Source organism: Lepidochelys kempii, chromosome 1 (assembly GCF_965140265.1).
Source record: "Lepidochelys kempii isolate rLepKem1 chromosome 1, rLepKem1.hap2, whole genome shotgun sequence".
NCBI lineage: Eukaryota > Metazoa > Chordata > Testudines > Cheloniidae > Lepidochelys > Lepidochelys kempii.
Window position 1 is genome coordinate 198,505,184 of NC_133256.1, and position 16,015 is coordinate 198,521,198.

The 16,015-nt window shown below is 43.7% G+C and overlaps 1 protein-coding gene across 2 annotated transcripts in view; it reads right to left on the bottom strand.

The window, feature by feature from the left end:
• The window catches only part of NME7 (NME/NM23 family member 7), a 169,711-nt gene that overhangs the window by 87,189 nt on the left and 66,507 nt on the right, over positions 1-16,015 (bottom strand). For both annotated transcript variants that reach the window (XM_073308141.1, XM_073308130.1), the window contains 2 exons: positions 15,673-15,880; positions 7,250-7,355 (listed from right to left, as the gene is read on the bottom strand). In XM_073308141.1, the coding sequence (XP_073164242.1) occupies positions 7,250-7,355; positions 15,673-15,880 (314 nt within the window). The remainder of the gene's footprint in view (positions 1-7,249; positions 7,356-15,672; positions 15,881-16,015) is intronic.

Consider the following 16,015-nt stretch of genomic DNA (forward strand, 5'->3'; position numbering starts at 1 on the left):
TTGGCCATGCATTTTCATCCAGTTCTGTTCCTGGAACATCATGACATATCTATCATTTATGCAACATTTCCAGGCTTTGATCCCAATTGTCTTTGCCTCTACTTAAATGGCGATTAATGTTACTTTCCAACACTGCCACAGTTCTGTCTAACAAACTCCCTGGTGGATCCCTACACAAATTGTTGTTTGTGTACCATTCCATAGAACAGAGGAAGTATTTTCAACACAATATTTTTCACTTGCTTCTTAGCCCTGACTGACTCCTGATTAAACTCTGTATTTCTTAATAACTTGTTCTTTAACTACAGAAGACATTGTACAAATTCGGTCTCTTATCTTCATGAACTTTTCATTTTTAATTTTCCAGTGTGTAGATAAAAGCTGATGCATCAACAACCGTGAAAACTGAAGGGCTCTTTCATCACTGTTGAAGTACAGCATGACCAGTAATAGTGAATCTTCCCACACATTATCTCCTGCCAATGTGTGTCAAGTCAGAACTAGAGGAACCCACTTTGGCTTCAGAGAGGAGATAGCCTCTAAAGAGCTTTAATCCCTTCCAGATGAAAGCCTTTCCACATGAAGTGTGAAGAAAAGGAATGGCCATGAGGCACGAGAAAAAGCATTGGCAGAACACGTATTGTATTAAGGTGGAAAACTGCCACTACTTTTGGAATGAAACTTGGCCAAGCCTGTGGCACTATCTTATCTTTATAAAATTTGGTAGAAGGTGGAACCTGAAACTTACTCTATACAATAAAAAACTGCCACCAGGAAATGATCTTCCATATAAGAAATCTGAGCTCACTCAGGAAATCCAGTGGCTCAAAAGGAACTTTCATCAGCTTTGTCAGGACCACACTAATATCTCATGACACTGGGGAACTTCTGAGCAGGAGAAACTTGAGTTAGTGTTTGTCACTTTCTCTCTCATGCCTGAACTGGCAGAGGCTCCAAGCACAGAGTGGAGACAGGGGAAAGACACATGCAAGAAACACCTTATCATTAAACAGTGCCCCATAATCCTAACCAGGAGATTGAAGAATTTATACTAATTACCATCCGTCTGGCTGAAGAGGCGGCCTGGGGAGAAGAGAGGACATATTTTAAAAGAATGGAGAAATCTTTGGGACTTTAGAGGATGGTGAATCTCTCGGAATCCCTATTGCCCCATTGAAATGGCTATTTCCTATGCTGGCACATTACATAAACAACATAGCTTCCTAGAAAGCCACCATGTACTCTGTCCTTCCTCTAGCCTCACTTCTATGAGGAGAAAGTGGGATGTTTCTATAAGCCCTCTGCAGAATCCAAACATACCACCAACACCTCACCATCTCTCTCAAAACACTGAATCATGGTGATGGTCCTTCCAACCCTCCAGTTCACCCCATTAGCCAAAGCAGTTCTTTGCTTCAGCCAGGGGCAGGGGGTTGCTAGAATGATGCAAGGCACTCTCTGTCCTCCAAGGCCAGAATACACTGCCTTCAAGGCACTCCCAAACTGGGAGCCCAGGGACCTGAGCTCTGATCCTATATTAGGCAAAGTATTCTGCTGACAGTAGACTGAAACTAGTGAGTATTTTGCTTTTTTAAAAGACATGTCATGATACACTCATCCTTTTGTGGATCATGATACTATCCCCCAAACCCACATCTCTACCCCCCACTCCAAGTGTGATATGTTTCTATCACTCTTGCCGGCTGAAGTTAAACTTCAGCTAGCTCCCAGTCATCCCTTTATCTGGCCCCTAGGGTTTCTCTGCATCCTGGCAGACATTTACAGAGCTCTCACTCGCACTACATATCACATGCCTTTGATCACTGCGTCATGTTTCTGCTGCAGGTACTACTGTTGCTAAGTTCTGGTGCTTTGGCTGCCTAGCAACAGATGTTTCTTTATTCCAGTCAGGAGTGGATCAGTGAGTCCGGAGATAAAAGCAACAGTGATTTTCCACTGCTTTGTCATTGGATAGGAGCCCTATAAATGATCTACCGTAATCAGAGTCCGCTTCTAAAAAAGGACTGTGTCCTAAAATTAACTGGGTGCAAACTAGAGATTAGATTCAGGACTCGGATAGCCACTTAGCTCACAGAAAAGCTCCCTGGCTCAGTCATGGTTAAACTAGGCTGTGTCTTCCAGCACAGGGCTAAGTGTGCCATTTTTCTGCAATGATCTATCATGATATGGAGTCTGCAGGAAAAAAATCCATTGGAAATAGGATCAGAAAGTGTATCTTAAATCATAAATTCAGTCAAAGATCGCGGGGGAAGGGAAGATGGAAAGCTCTCTGTAAGCTCAAGCACTTAAGTGTTTTAGTACAACTGCACATAATTATACACATGTAATGAGCTGATTATGTTAATGGAAATTAGATAATCATGTTCAAAGCCTGGAAACTGAAAAGGTTTATTTTTAGTTGCTCTAGATTAAAAACTTGTACAACTCAAAATCCAATCTTTCACTGCTGTCTGAAAGCTTCTGCTGCTCTGATACCCCATGGGAAGGGAGGGGGTCTGTGTGGGGCCCCAGACCTCCATGGGGGGGCTGGCCACTTCCTGTGGGAAGTGGAGTGACCCGGCCCCAGCTTGCTTGGCTCCCAGGCTTGGGGAGTGGCGGCGCAGTTGGGAGCCAGGGGAGCGGAGCAGGCTGGGGCCGGGTCGCTCTACTTACCCCCGCCAGTGAGTGCAGGGAGCCTGACCCCTGCTGCAGTCCTCAGGGGAAGGGCTGGCTGGAGTGGGGGCGGGGCTGGGGCGGAGCAGGGGCCGGGGCCATGGGGAAGAGGCAGGGCAGAGGCTAGAGCATCATGCAGCTGTGTAAGGCACCAGGAAATTTGGTGCCCCAAATTTCCTGGTGCCCTACACAGCTGCATACTTTGTGTATGGGTAGGGACGGCCCTGCTAGTAACCCTGTCAGTGGTTTGCTTACCCCCTCTTCTCCCAGCCCATTGCTGTGGCAGTGTGAGTGGGGAAATGTTTAGACACTGAAGGGATGGTGAAGATCACAAAGCATGATACCGTGCTAATCTAACAGCGGCAAAATTATTAGGAACCAAAGGCTAAGTTCACGCAACTTTCAAGCTGAGAGCTTAATTGCAAAAAGAAGTCAGGGAAGTCAGAGTTAAGGCTCCCAATAGCAACGTTAGTGCTGGCACATAGCCCTTTACAATAGGCTCTTTCATCACAGGATACAAGGGAATACAAAACACTGTACCTGTGCATATAAGGTAACTGAGATGCCACTGTGATATTGGTATTATTTGAAAAGAGACTCAAGACTAGAAAGTGTCTAAGAAAGGTTGCATGAGGAGGGGGAAGGAGGCCTATAAAAGGACAGGCCTAGAAGAATTAAATCTGCTCCCCAGTGATTTGGTCTCTGACATGTCATTCCATATTCTTTATGAAAATATGCTTATATATGATATGATATGAATAGGACATAACTCAGATATACTTTATGCAAGATAGGTCTTGTGAGATATCATTGGAAAGGTTATGATTTATTGAATGTGATAATCCAATTGTATGCCTGTATCATTTCTGTATCTGAAGTTAGGAATATTTACTCTGTATCTATATTTCAACTATATTACTTTGAGTGATGCCCCCTGCTTACACTTCAGGTACAACAATGAAAAAGCCCGACAGTGCTGATGGCCCAGCGGCAAGAGACAATGGATTGTAAAAGAGCTTAGTCTTCCTGTAAACTTGTGCGTCAGCCTGTGAAGAATGGCTACGGGGCCCTACAGAGGTATGTGACCATGTCACCTGATACTGAAACCCATCTTGAATTCTGTACTTTTCCATGAGAAGCTGTGGTGGGGGGAGTCAAACGATGAAACAAAGGACTCCCGCCTTATGCAAATCCTATTTAAGGGTGGGGAGTGAGGCAATCCAAGCCATCAATTCTCCCCCCGCTACCCCACCCAAGATGACTGTTAGAAACAACTAAGACTGAACTGGGGGAAAGAACTGGACCCACATTAGAAGGGGCATCTGGCCTGTGAAGAAGATTATTAGAACAACATTTAGGGTGAGAACTTTCATGTTACCAGTTTCTTTAATGTATTAAGTGTAGTTTGCATGCTCTGTTTTATGTTTTTAGTAATCTGCCTTGTTCTGTCTTCTACCTCCTTAACTACTTAAAATACACCTGTAATAGTTAATACATTTATTTCTGATTTACAGTATAACCCAGTTGATGTGATTTCTAATGAGGAGTGTGGGGGGAGGGAGAAGTTGTGCATACTCTCCTCCACATCGAGTGAAGAGGCAAATTTCGTATAATTTTGGGCTTCTACTCTAAAGGGGGTGGACATCTGTGTGCTGTGGCAAGCTCGTTAAGATGAGCCTTCTCAGAGTGGATCTCTGTCTCTCTGTGCAGCTGGGGGTGGCCCTGCCTTTGTGCTTGGCTGGAAAAGGCTGGGGAGCCTAGCCCAGCCAGACCAGGTAAAAGGGGGCCCAGGCTGGCAGAATAGTCTGACTCAGTGGTGTCCCAGCACATCAGGTGACATCCCAGGGGGTCCAGCCTGGCACAGGACCAGTCATAAGCAACACATAGGGGAGCATGCAGGGTCAAATGCCCTCCCCCCACTCCTGAGATTTCTGCTTGACTCTGTCCTTCTCCCACTGCGCCTTCCCCCTGACAGCTAGGCCCAGGTGGGGAGCAGAAGGGGCAGGACCAGCCACTTCTCATGCTGGCTGCTTCAGGTCGCCGATCTGTGCAGCGCTGCAGCTGCCTGAGAGACAGCCTGGCTGGGGAGGTGGTGGTGGTGGCGGGCCACCCCCCCCCATCTGAGCCCAGCTGCCAGGAACAGGGACCGAGGAAGCTGGAAACATGCTGATGGGAGAAGGGACTGCGGCTCGCTTGGCCACTAAGTCTGGCAGCAGGACCTGGACAGGGGGAAGCCCATTGCCGCCACCTCTCCAGCTGGGCTCTCTCTCAGGGAGCCAATGCACCGCACAGAGTCAACGACCCAGAGCAGCCAGCTTCAGCATGTGAGAAGTGGCTCTGTCTCACTCCCTGCCCAGGCCCAATTGCTAGAGGAAAGCAGCCGCACATGCCAGTGTGGAGGCACAGCAGGAGAAGGACAGGGCACCTCCCCCCAGAGGTAACAGGTGCGGTGGCCCCGGGCTGGGTGCAGGGGGTCGTGGCACAGAGACATGTGGGGCGGTCACATGTCCTCCTCTTTAGATTGTGCCCCCCACTACCAGGAGGCACGAGTGATCTATGGGCCCAGTTAAGTGGACTGAGCACGGGCGAGTTCCCGTGGGCCATGTGAGGAAAGATTCCTTCCTTCTCAGGCTGCACAATGGAAGCAGAGTTGCTTTGGCTCAGCTATTCCAAACTCAATGTATAAGGTGGCTCCGCCATGGCACGAGCAACTCATCCCTCCGCCGTGTCCAAACTTCTGCCTAATCCTAAACTTCTGGATGGTTTCCCAAACCTGCCTCCAAAATCTCATGACTTTCTAGGTTGTAGTATCTATGGTTTTTGCACCACTAAATGACACAGGAGAGAACAGAGAGGAAATGGAAAGCCTAAGTAGGCTACACAGGAGATAGTTATTAAATCCCACCATTTTCATATGTTTTCCTGGTCTAAAATCAAGTAATTCCATTTATCTAATCCAGGGCATAGGGATGGGTGAGAAGTCACAGAGAAGATATTCTTAGGCTGTTCAATTTAGCTGTGTAGCAGCTATGCTTCTGCCTTACCAACCATTCATGATGGGAAGGAAAGGACTAAAGAAGTTGAATGGATCTTCTGGCTCAACCGTAGCCTAATCCTTGTATCTTTCAGGCTGCAAAGGTGGGTTCCAACTCACACTAAAGTGCATACACATCCTGTACAACCCCAAAATACCTCCCTGCCACCCACACCCAGTGGAACCACCCCAATTCTAGTGCTTATGGAGCCCTGTACATTGGTGAAAATGGGGGCAAGATTTGTCCAGTAGCGACAGAGAAAGGCCTGGATGGAGACTAAGAAACTGGGCAAAAGGACCTGGGCGGACATTTATGAAAGAGATACAGCAACTCAAAAGAGGGCTGGAAAGGGACTCCTGATGTCTCATTAAAAGATAGTTTTGAATGACTTTAGGAAAGAACAGTTGTGCATGAAAGTTAAAAAAGCCCAGTTCAGGCCCTTCATTTTGTAATTTCAAACTCAATTTCAGATGTCTGACAATTTTCCCATGTACTTTATTCGCCCTCATCGAAACATTTACCATAGTAAATGTGCCAACTTATCTATGATCAAAGCCCAGGCTGCTGCTGGTGCCAAATTGCTCTGTCTTGGCTGCACAGCAAAGCTTTCAATAGCAGATGTTATGCAAGGCCTCACAGAGATAAAGGGCAAGAAGTTAGCAGCAGCAAGTTCAAGATCCTTTCTTGGGAAAGCCATTGTTTGCAGCAAGCTCTCCAGCTATCCCACTTGAGTGAGACCTGGAGACCACTACTGCCCCCTCCTCTGTGTCTTTCAGCTTTCACAAAGGAGCTATCTAAAACACTGCAGTGCCCTGCAGACTGCTTGGGGAAAATCTCTGCTATATCCCACATATTAGTTCTTCATACATAGGCCTTAGAGCCAAAACACTGCATTATTATACTATAAACATTGCTCCTGCATCTGAAGGCTAGGGAATGTTATGGAATTGTCTATCTGTGGTTATGTGTGGACATCAAGCTTTTCTAATAAGAATACGATGAAAGGACATAGCATTCCCTAACACAGATGACACAAAGAGCTACAAAGCTACAAAGAGCTACAAAGAACAATATAAAGTATGTTTTGTTCAACAGGGGCTATATCTTCTGCCATAGGATTCATATTTCATAACTACTGCCATTAAAGTATAAAACACAAACAGTGGAAGAACTGTAAACTATATATACCATAGTTATGTCAAGTAGATATAGGAGAAATATTATAAGTGTTTCCTGTGTAATGCACCCTTCTCCTCAGATAAAGACTTTGAGGCAATTTCAGATGGCTATTACAGAATGAGTGACACTCTGTCATTAAGATTGTATTTGGTTTTTGTTTTCCTTATTCTGAAATATAATTTATCCAAACAATGTACATGATTTGCTTTTTGAGGATGGAAATCACAGCAGTAAACCATCTAAAAGGCCACGATTGTGCTATACAGCACTTCTGAGTCAGTAGTGAAACACACACCCTGACCCTGCAAACTTTTATTCTACCAAATTAGTAATGTCAGTGTGATCAGGCCCACGTTACTCACCTTCATTAACAGCATGAGGCTTAATAATGCAACAAGTACAGTCTGTAAATTTTGCACTATTGGCTGGACCACGGCCTCCACTTGAGGGAAAGAACAACTCCAGTTCCTGGGTGTAATTGAAATTGAAAATATTTTAGTGTTACACAGTTGCATGTCTCAGATCTTTAGCACACACAGTATTGTTCAGGGATATCCACAGCCTCATTTACTTAGATAGTGCTATAAGAACACCTATATTTATACTTCTCTCTCTAGCATCATTGATACCCAGGGCATGGCTAATCATTGTATCTCCCACATTGGCTGCTGTAAGCATTTCTTCTTCACTTTCCCACTTCCATCTATTCGCATTCAATCTGTTCAAAATGTTGCTGCCATAATCTCCTCTCCCAAAATCGTCTCTTCCTAGTTTTCTGCCTTCAGGTCAAGCTTTTTCACTCCCACCACAAAAATTACTCCACAAATCCTCTCCCTTATTTATATATCTGATCTCATTCCCCCTCCTCCCACATTCCATCCCTTTGCCTGTGGGAATGGTTGGAATCCCCACTCAGTTCTCAATACGGCACACACAGACATAAGGCTAGAGTCCAAACAGACCTCCTTCCCACTCATTTTGGGATTATCCTTAAACAAATAAACAACAAACTTTAGCCTGAACTTCTTGTCTGCCTTCTGTAAACCCTTTTCTTGCCTTAAAGACACTACCTTTTATGTTCCTGAATGTGGGTTAATGAGACCCATCTGTTCTGGCTGCCAGGGTGAGTAAGTAGAATAGCTCTGCACCAAAATGCAGTGCCCTACGAACCTGACATGTTGCACACATATTCTGATCAAGCCTCTTTTCCAATTGCTCCTTTTGTTTCCTTTGCTCACCGCCAACTCCATGCCTTCCTTCCATGCTATTCATTCATTGTGCTCAGAACAGCCTGCCAATGAACATTAGCTAATCGCCCTGAACATGGCCTCCAATAAGATGCATTAGTCAACTTAAAAAAGGGAATTTGATTAATTTCCTTTTAAAGGAAATAATAACCTGGAGATGTTACCACTAAATTCATCTGATTCTTCCTTGTATAACAGGCTCAGGGTAAAGCTTATCTCCTTGAGTTCCCTATGAGGGTTTGTCTACAGTTACCGGGGGACTGACACACAATGATCGATGCATTGGTGGTCAATTTAGTGGGTCTAGTGAAGATCCGCTAAATCGACCACAGATTGCTCTCCTGTCAACTCCTGTACTCCACCTGAACGAGAAGCGCAAGAGGAGTCAGCGGGAGAGCGTCTCCCATCGACATCACGTAGTATGGACCCTGGGGTAAGTAGATCTAAGACATTGACTTCAGCTACGTTATTCACGTAGCTGAAGTTCCGTAACTTAGATCGATCTTTCCCCATAGCGTGGACAAGGCCTCAGCTATTTAGTACTGTATTTCAGAAGGAATTAAGCTGAACTTAGATTTTCCCACTCCATCGCTCTTGTCCCTGTAATGACTTGTGATCCCTATCTAAACAATGAGCTAAACAATGCAATTTAGGGGCTCTTTCAATAGAAAAGAAGAAATTACTTCTGTTTTTGCTGCTACCAAATGTACCCTTATTTTAAGTATTTACACCTATCTGAGGCAAAGGGTCAACTTCCTGGATCCTTTTATAGATAATGAAGAGCATGTTTCAAAGACTATTCTATTCTGGTCTGTTGCCATTGACTACTGTTAACTTTAAATAAACAAAGTAGTCCCCAAAACACCAGGAAAAAGCAAAATAAGATAAAATATTTACAAGTGTAACACGTGTAACTGGCAATATACAAAACAGATTCCTGAAAGAACAGTAAGAGAAATGACTAAAAGAACCAACATTTCAGATACAGGAATACCAAACTAAATCTATGTGGAATTCTAAAAACCAAGAACCTTGTCCCTACCTATATGCTTAAATTAAGATTACCCCAAATTTGGCCTGTAAAAACAGAGATGTTATCCCTGGATAGCCTAGCAGACAAACCCTCAACTTGATCTGCAATTCATTCTGTGAGAAGAACAATTCAACCATCATCAAAGGAGCCCAGGACTTTGTTTCCCTTTCAAAAGATTTTTCCCAGTATGCTTTAGCTGACTTTTCTTTCCTCCCAGGAAAGTTTCTAAAAGCTGCACACTATTAACTTCTTTGGCATCTGGTATGTAGCCACCTACCATTGTATGGCACCTGCCCATTGAATTCATAATTCCAATTGCTGTATCAGAGATAAACTCCAGTACTCAGAAGGTAAAGAGAACCCACCCCCGCAAAAGATATATAAATATATCTGCAAGTCTACCAAAACAGTGAGCTAAACATTTACAGTCATAGGACGAGTAAAAATTAGCTAGCCTTTCAAAAGTAATTACCATAATATTACAAAAAAACAGCATTTTAAAATAATTAAATGCAAGTATAGCAAAGCAACAATCTTATCAACAGAAAACACACACTTATTTCGCTAACTAAAATCCTGTGTTAACAGATATTTTTTTCCATAGCCTTTTTCTTCAGAAGCTGCTATTCAGCTATGCTGGCAGTATGCCAGAGCAGAAATACAGGCTATAGTTACAGTACAAGGGCTACAGCAGCACAACTGCAGCTATGCCATTATAACAGACACTTGCTACAGAGACGGAAGGGGTTTTGCCATCACAGTAATAAATTCTTCCCTCAACCTAGTGGTGTCTACACTAGGGCATAGGTTGACATAACTACGTCTCTCAGGAGTGTGAATTTTTCACACCCCCAAGTGACATAGCTAGGTTGATCTAATTTTTAGGCGGAGACCAGACCACACTTTGACTCTTACCTTTCCAAGTGAAGGCATCTGGATCTTTCAATCTTACAGACTCAACCCATGAGCACAAAATAACCACTGTGACCCAAACAGAATCTCAACGCAAGAGGGCAAGGGGCTTACTAGTATCTGATAGTGAGTTTCAGCTGGCCTGACCAGTTCAGTGTACCCACCTTGCTAATATCGTAACCTGTGCCTAAAAAGTGTTATGTAAGATATCAATAGAAAGCTAACAACATATTGATCATTAATACTATTGTGTGGTGTATACGTGGTGGACTAATGCAAAATTATAAACATATTGGAAGTTACGTTCTTAAAGTGTTTGCCAGGCAGCATCGAAATTACCCCCACCCTAGACAAAGGAATGTGGTTTCACCACCTTATAAGTACTTCCAAGGTAGATTAAGAAACAATGGGAATGTATTTACATAAGAGGTAAACAACAGCATCAAGGTTTCAGAGTAGCAGTCGTGTTAGTCTGTATTCGCAAAAAGAAAAGGAGTACTTGTGGCGTTAGTCTCTAAGGTGCCACAAGTCCTCCTTTTCTTTTAACAGCAACAAGGGGAGAAGATAACTACTCAGCGTCATGGCAGGGGGAAGAGATTGCAGGAAACAGATTAGTTTGCATTGTAGATTACACCAGTCAGGAACCTTCTCCATCAGACTCCATGACCCTTTTCCTCACAGCAGAGGCAATTAACTTTAAGGAGGATTCATTTTCAAAAGTTCAATAAAAGAGAGGGGCAAAGAACCCCCAAGTGATCTTTCACCTAAGACGACAAAGGAGCTGAGCACTTTGTCTTTGTGGGAGATCCTGACCAACAGGGTGATCAGCCATCTTGCTGGAAGGTAGTGTGGTAAGAATCTGACCTTGAACCAAGACGGTAGGTTTCTTAAGTCTTAGCCTCTAGAAAGCGTTTTTCACTTTGATTTGCTTGTAACCATTTCCAGCTCTCTCCATCATACCTGGACTTACTAACAAACGGAGATAGGGTTTTAAATCAACTTGTTTTACTTTTAATCTAAACCATCACAGTGTGATAAGCTGTGAACTCTGTCTCCTTAGAGGAGCAAACAAATCTTCTTATTCCTCTGACAGGTCAAGGAAAGAGCTGGACATTGCAGACCACACAGTTTGGGGTAAATTTGGGGCTGGGAGTGTGTTGAGTCAGCTGGCTAATAGTAACCATGGCTGGTGGATACCAGAGTGTGACTGGGGTATAACAAGCAGGTTGCTGAAATCTGAGTTGCTGAACCACAGCTGCTTAAGACAGAGATACAGTGAATGCTTGTCTGCTGATTGCTGGCATCCAGGCTGAGAGCCACAGCAGCAGAGCATTTCAGGCACCCAGGGTAAGAGGGCAGGTGGTGCCACAACCCCTGACTGGTCTGGATTGGACCCCAGAACATGACACGCACCCTCACTACTCCCTTTCCTCGGCCCCTCCACGCCCAAATTCCACTTCTCCTCCAGACCTATCATATGCAACCCAAGTTTCCCTGTGCCCTCAACAGTCTCGCTCACTCACTTACAGTGCCACTATCCCACAGATTTTCCCCATGTCCCTCCACAAGTTCCCACCCAGACCCTACCTCATACACTTGCCCCCCCATAGCACCCAGAGCTCCCAACGTGTCACTTATCAGAGCCCTGCTCCTTAAGCATGCCTCCACCACCATGCTCCTATACTCAACTAACACGTTTCAGAGTAGCAGCCGTGTTAGTCTGTATCCGGAAAAAGAAAAGGAGGACTTGTGACACCTTAGAGACCAACCAATTTATTTGAGCATAAGCTTTCATGAGCTACAGCTCACTTCATCGGATGCATTCAGTGGAAAATACAGTGGGGAGATTTATATACACAGAGAACATGAAAAAATGGGTGTTACCATACACACTGTAATGAAAGTGATCAGGTAAGGTGAGCTATTACCACCAGGAGAGTGGGGGGAAAAAACCTTTTGTAGTGATAATCAAGGTGGGCCATTTCCAGCAGTTGACAAGAACGTCTGAGGAACAGCGGGGGGGGGGGGGGGGGATAGCAGGGGAAACGGGGATTTCCACGGCATGCATCCGATGAAGTGAGCTGTAGCTCACGAAAGCTCATGCTCAAATAAATTGGTTAGTCTCTAAGGTGCCACAAGTACTCCTTTTCTTCATGGGGAAATAGTTTTACTTTGTGTAATGACCCATCCATGCCCAGTCTTTATTCAAGCCTAAGTTAATGGTATCCAGTTTGCAAATTAATTCCAATTCAGTAGTCTCTCGTTGGAGTCTGGTTTTGAAGTTTTTTTGTTGAAGAATTGTCACTTTTAGGTCTGCAATCGAGTGACTAAAGAGATAGAAGTGTTCTCCGACTGGTTTTTGAATGTTATAATTCTTGACGTCTGATTTGTGTCCATTTATTCTTTTACGTAGAGACTGTCCAGTTTGGCGAATGTACATGGCAGAGGGGCATTGCTGGCACATGACAGCATATATCACGTTGGTAGATGTGCAGGTGAACGAGCCTCTGATAGCATGGCTGATGTGATTAGGCCCTATGATGGTGTCCCCTGAATAGATATGGGGACACAGTTGGCAACGGGCTTTGTTGCAAGGACAGGTTCCTGGGTTAGTGGTTTTGTTGTGTGGTTGCTGGTGAGTATTTGCTTCAGGTTGGGGGGCTATCTGTAAGCAAGGACTGGCCTGTCTCCCAAGATCTGTGAGAGTGATGGGTCATCCTTCAGGATAGGTTGTAGATCCTTGATGATGTGTTGGAGAGGTTTTAGTTGGGGGCTGAAGGTGATATTTAGTGGCGTTCTGTTATTTTCTTTGTTGGGCCTGTCCTGTAGTAGGTAACTTCTGGGTACTCTTCCGGCTCTGTCAATCTGTTTCTTCACTTCAGCAGGTGGGTATTGTAGTTGTAAGAACACTTGATAGAGATCTTGTAGGTGTTTGTCTCTGTCTGAGGGGTTGGAGCAAATGCGGTTGTATCGTAGAGCTTGGCTGTAGACAATGGATCGTGTGGTGTGGTCTGGATGAAAGCTGGAGGCATGTAGGTAAGCATAGCGGTCAGTAGGTTTCCAGTATAGGGTGGTGTTTATGTGACCATCACTTATTAGCACTGTAGTGTCCAGGAAGTGGATCTCTTGTGTGGACTGGTCCAGGCTGAGGTTGATGGTGGGATGGAAACTGTTGAAATCATGGTGGAATTCCTCAAGGGCTTCTTTTCCATGGGTCCAGATGATGAAGATGTTACCAATGTAGCTCAAGTAGAGCAGGGGCTTTAGGGGACGAGAGCTGAGGAAGCATTGTTCTAAATCAGCCATAAAAATGTTGGCATACTGTGGGGCCATGCGGGTACCCATAGCAGTGCCGCTGATTTGAAGGTATACATTGTCCCCAAATGTGAAATTGTTAAGGGTGAGGACAAAAGTCACAAAGTTCAGCCACCAGGTTTGCCGTGACATTATCCGGGATACTGTTCCTGATGGCTTGTAGTCCATCTTTGTGTGGAATGTTGGTGTAGAGGGCTTCCATATTGGCTAGGATGGTGGCTTCAGGAAGACCACCAATGGATTGTAGTTTCCTCAGGAATCAGTGGTGTCTCGAAGATAGCTGGGAGTGCTGGTAGCGTAGGTCACATGGCCATCACCCTATACCGGAAACCTACTGACCACTGTGCCTACCTACATGCCTCCAGCTTTCAGCCAGACCACACCACACGATCCCCCCCATCCCCCCGCCCCCCGCCGTTCCTCAGACGTTCTCTGTGTATATAAATATCCCCACTGTATTTTCCACTGAATGCATCCGATGAAGTGAACTGTAGCTGATGAAAGCTTATGCTCAAATAAATTTGTTAGTCTCTAAGGTGCCACAAGTCCTCCTTTTCTTTCAACTAACACATACATATCAATATTTTTAAGCTATGGCAATGTTTAATCTGCCAATGATAATATGTAACAATATGTATATACAGAAATGTTGACACACATAAACTTTTAAAAGCTGAGCATGGTAGGAATGAAGAGGGGCATGTTAGGGAACAAAGTATGGGGGAGCATGTGGTGCAGCTGGCAGTGGGGATGGTTAAGGGTGAGCAGGGTTATGCAAGGTGAAGCCTGGGGACAATTCAGGATATGCACAGAAGAGTAACAATCTGGGTATCTGTGGGGGATATAAAGGGGAAAGAGCCATCTACATGATTAACTGCTAACATTGATACAAGCTTATTAAAACACAGGAAATTTCCACACAAAACCTTTGTGAACTTTGAGTTAAGGTTGTTCAGCTACATAGTGCAGCCACGGTTTATTGCTGTATTTCAGTTTGTGTTAAGCCATTCAAACACCCCATTTATTTCACTTCACAGCACACACTCATATTGATCAATATGCAACTACACATCTGTAATACCAACATGCACTCACAAATTTCAATTCTAACTTCTACGTAAATATTTGTAAGAGGTCACCGAATCCTGCGGCTTTTCCTAAGCATTACAGAAAAACAGATTGCAAACAGTGATTGCAAAATTACATTTTACCTCACTTACACACACCAGTCCAAAGCCACGTACAATGAAAGTCACTCTTACTCATATTAACCATCAAAACACAGGACTATAAGCACTCAACATGGTTGGAATTCCAGGGTGCTTGCTGATTGTTCAGGAAGATGGTTGAGATATGTGGGTGGCGGAAACGAAGTAATTATGGTTGGGAAGGGATGAGTGGAACGTTGCTGGCCTGTTGAATGATTTAGCTGTTTATTTCCTTGCTTTTTAGAATTTACATTGCTTAGCCATGCAGTCTATATAATTAACTCAAAGTTAAAGCATCTGTATTATATATAGGCTTGAAAGGATTACATTTTAATCGGCAAATGTTGATTTTAGTATATACACACATACCAACAAAAATATTTTCTTTGATAATAATCAAAATTTACACATATGCAAAGTAAGACTTTATGGGTCAAATCCAGCGATTTCGATTTTTGAATCAGGCTGGTTACAAATGGACTAACGAATTAATAGCAAGAGCAGGTATTAATTCATTTAAGGATATTTTACGGTCTATTTTGACATGTGATGATGACAAATTTGAGTTTTTACAGTTTATAAAGCTTTAACCTTTTGAACCTCAATGTCTACTGTCATTAAAGAATTGCCTGACTGCCTCCCCATAGTTTCCTGCGAACATTTAAATTGATAAAAATCTAAAGAAATAAAATAATAATAATAAAAATAAAAAAATCTTACAAACATTAATATCTACTGAAATTATAAAAAAATAATAATCGAATTCTGCCAGAAAGTGGTACAGAATGTGGCAGATGGGTTAGCCTCAGTGTCCTTGGCCAAATTTTCCAAGATTAGTCCCTCCAGGCCAGTGTGGAAGTATAAAGGCAGTATAGCTTGCACAGTTGCTATTTGCACTGTGGATAAAGACTCTGTCTACAAACGTGTCACTGTAGAACATTCAAATCAGCACTAAATTCAAATGAAAAAAATAAATGTGATTTCTGTACTGATTGCAGACTGATCATTAGATTAAGTAAAAATACAGCTTAGCAAATGAACATAATGAATAAATATATTAAAAAACTTACTTGAGCAGCAGAAGCAAAAGAGTCAGGGCCATGAGCTGCATTTCTTATGCCATCTGTTCCAAACATTGCTCTAATGCTGCCCGGGGCATCAGAACGAGCCACGCCAGAGTTTGCAGGTCCCAGTAACTTCTTCCATTCAGACACGGCATCATCTCCTAAAATCTCCATGGCAACAGTAGGACCACTTGTAATAAATAGGAGAAGTTCACTGCAAAACAGACATAGAACAGGCAGGGAATTCACTATACAGAGAACAACAAAAATCTATGGACTGGTTCTCAACTCTCACTAGTGTCATAGGAAAGGATAACAGTCCACAGCACAGCCCACAGGCTCTGTTGGA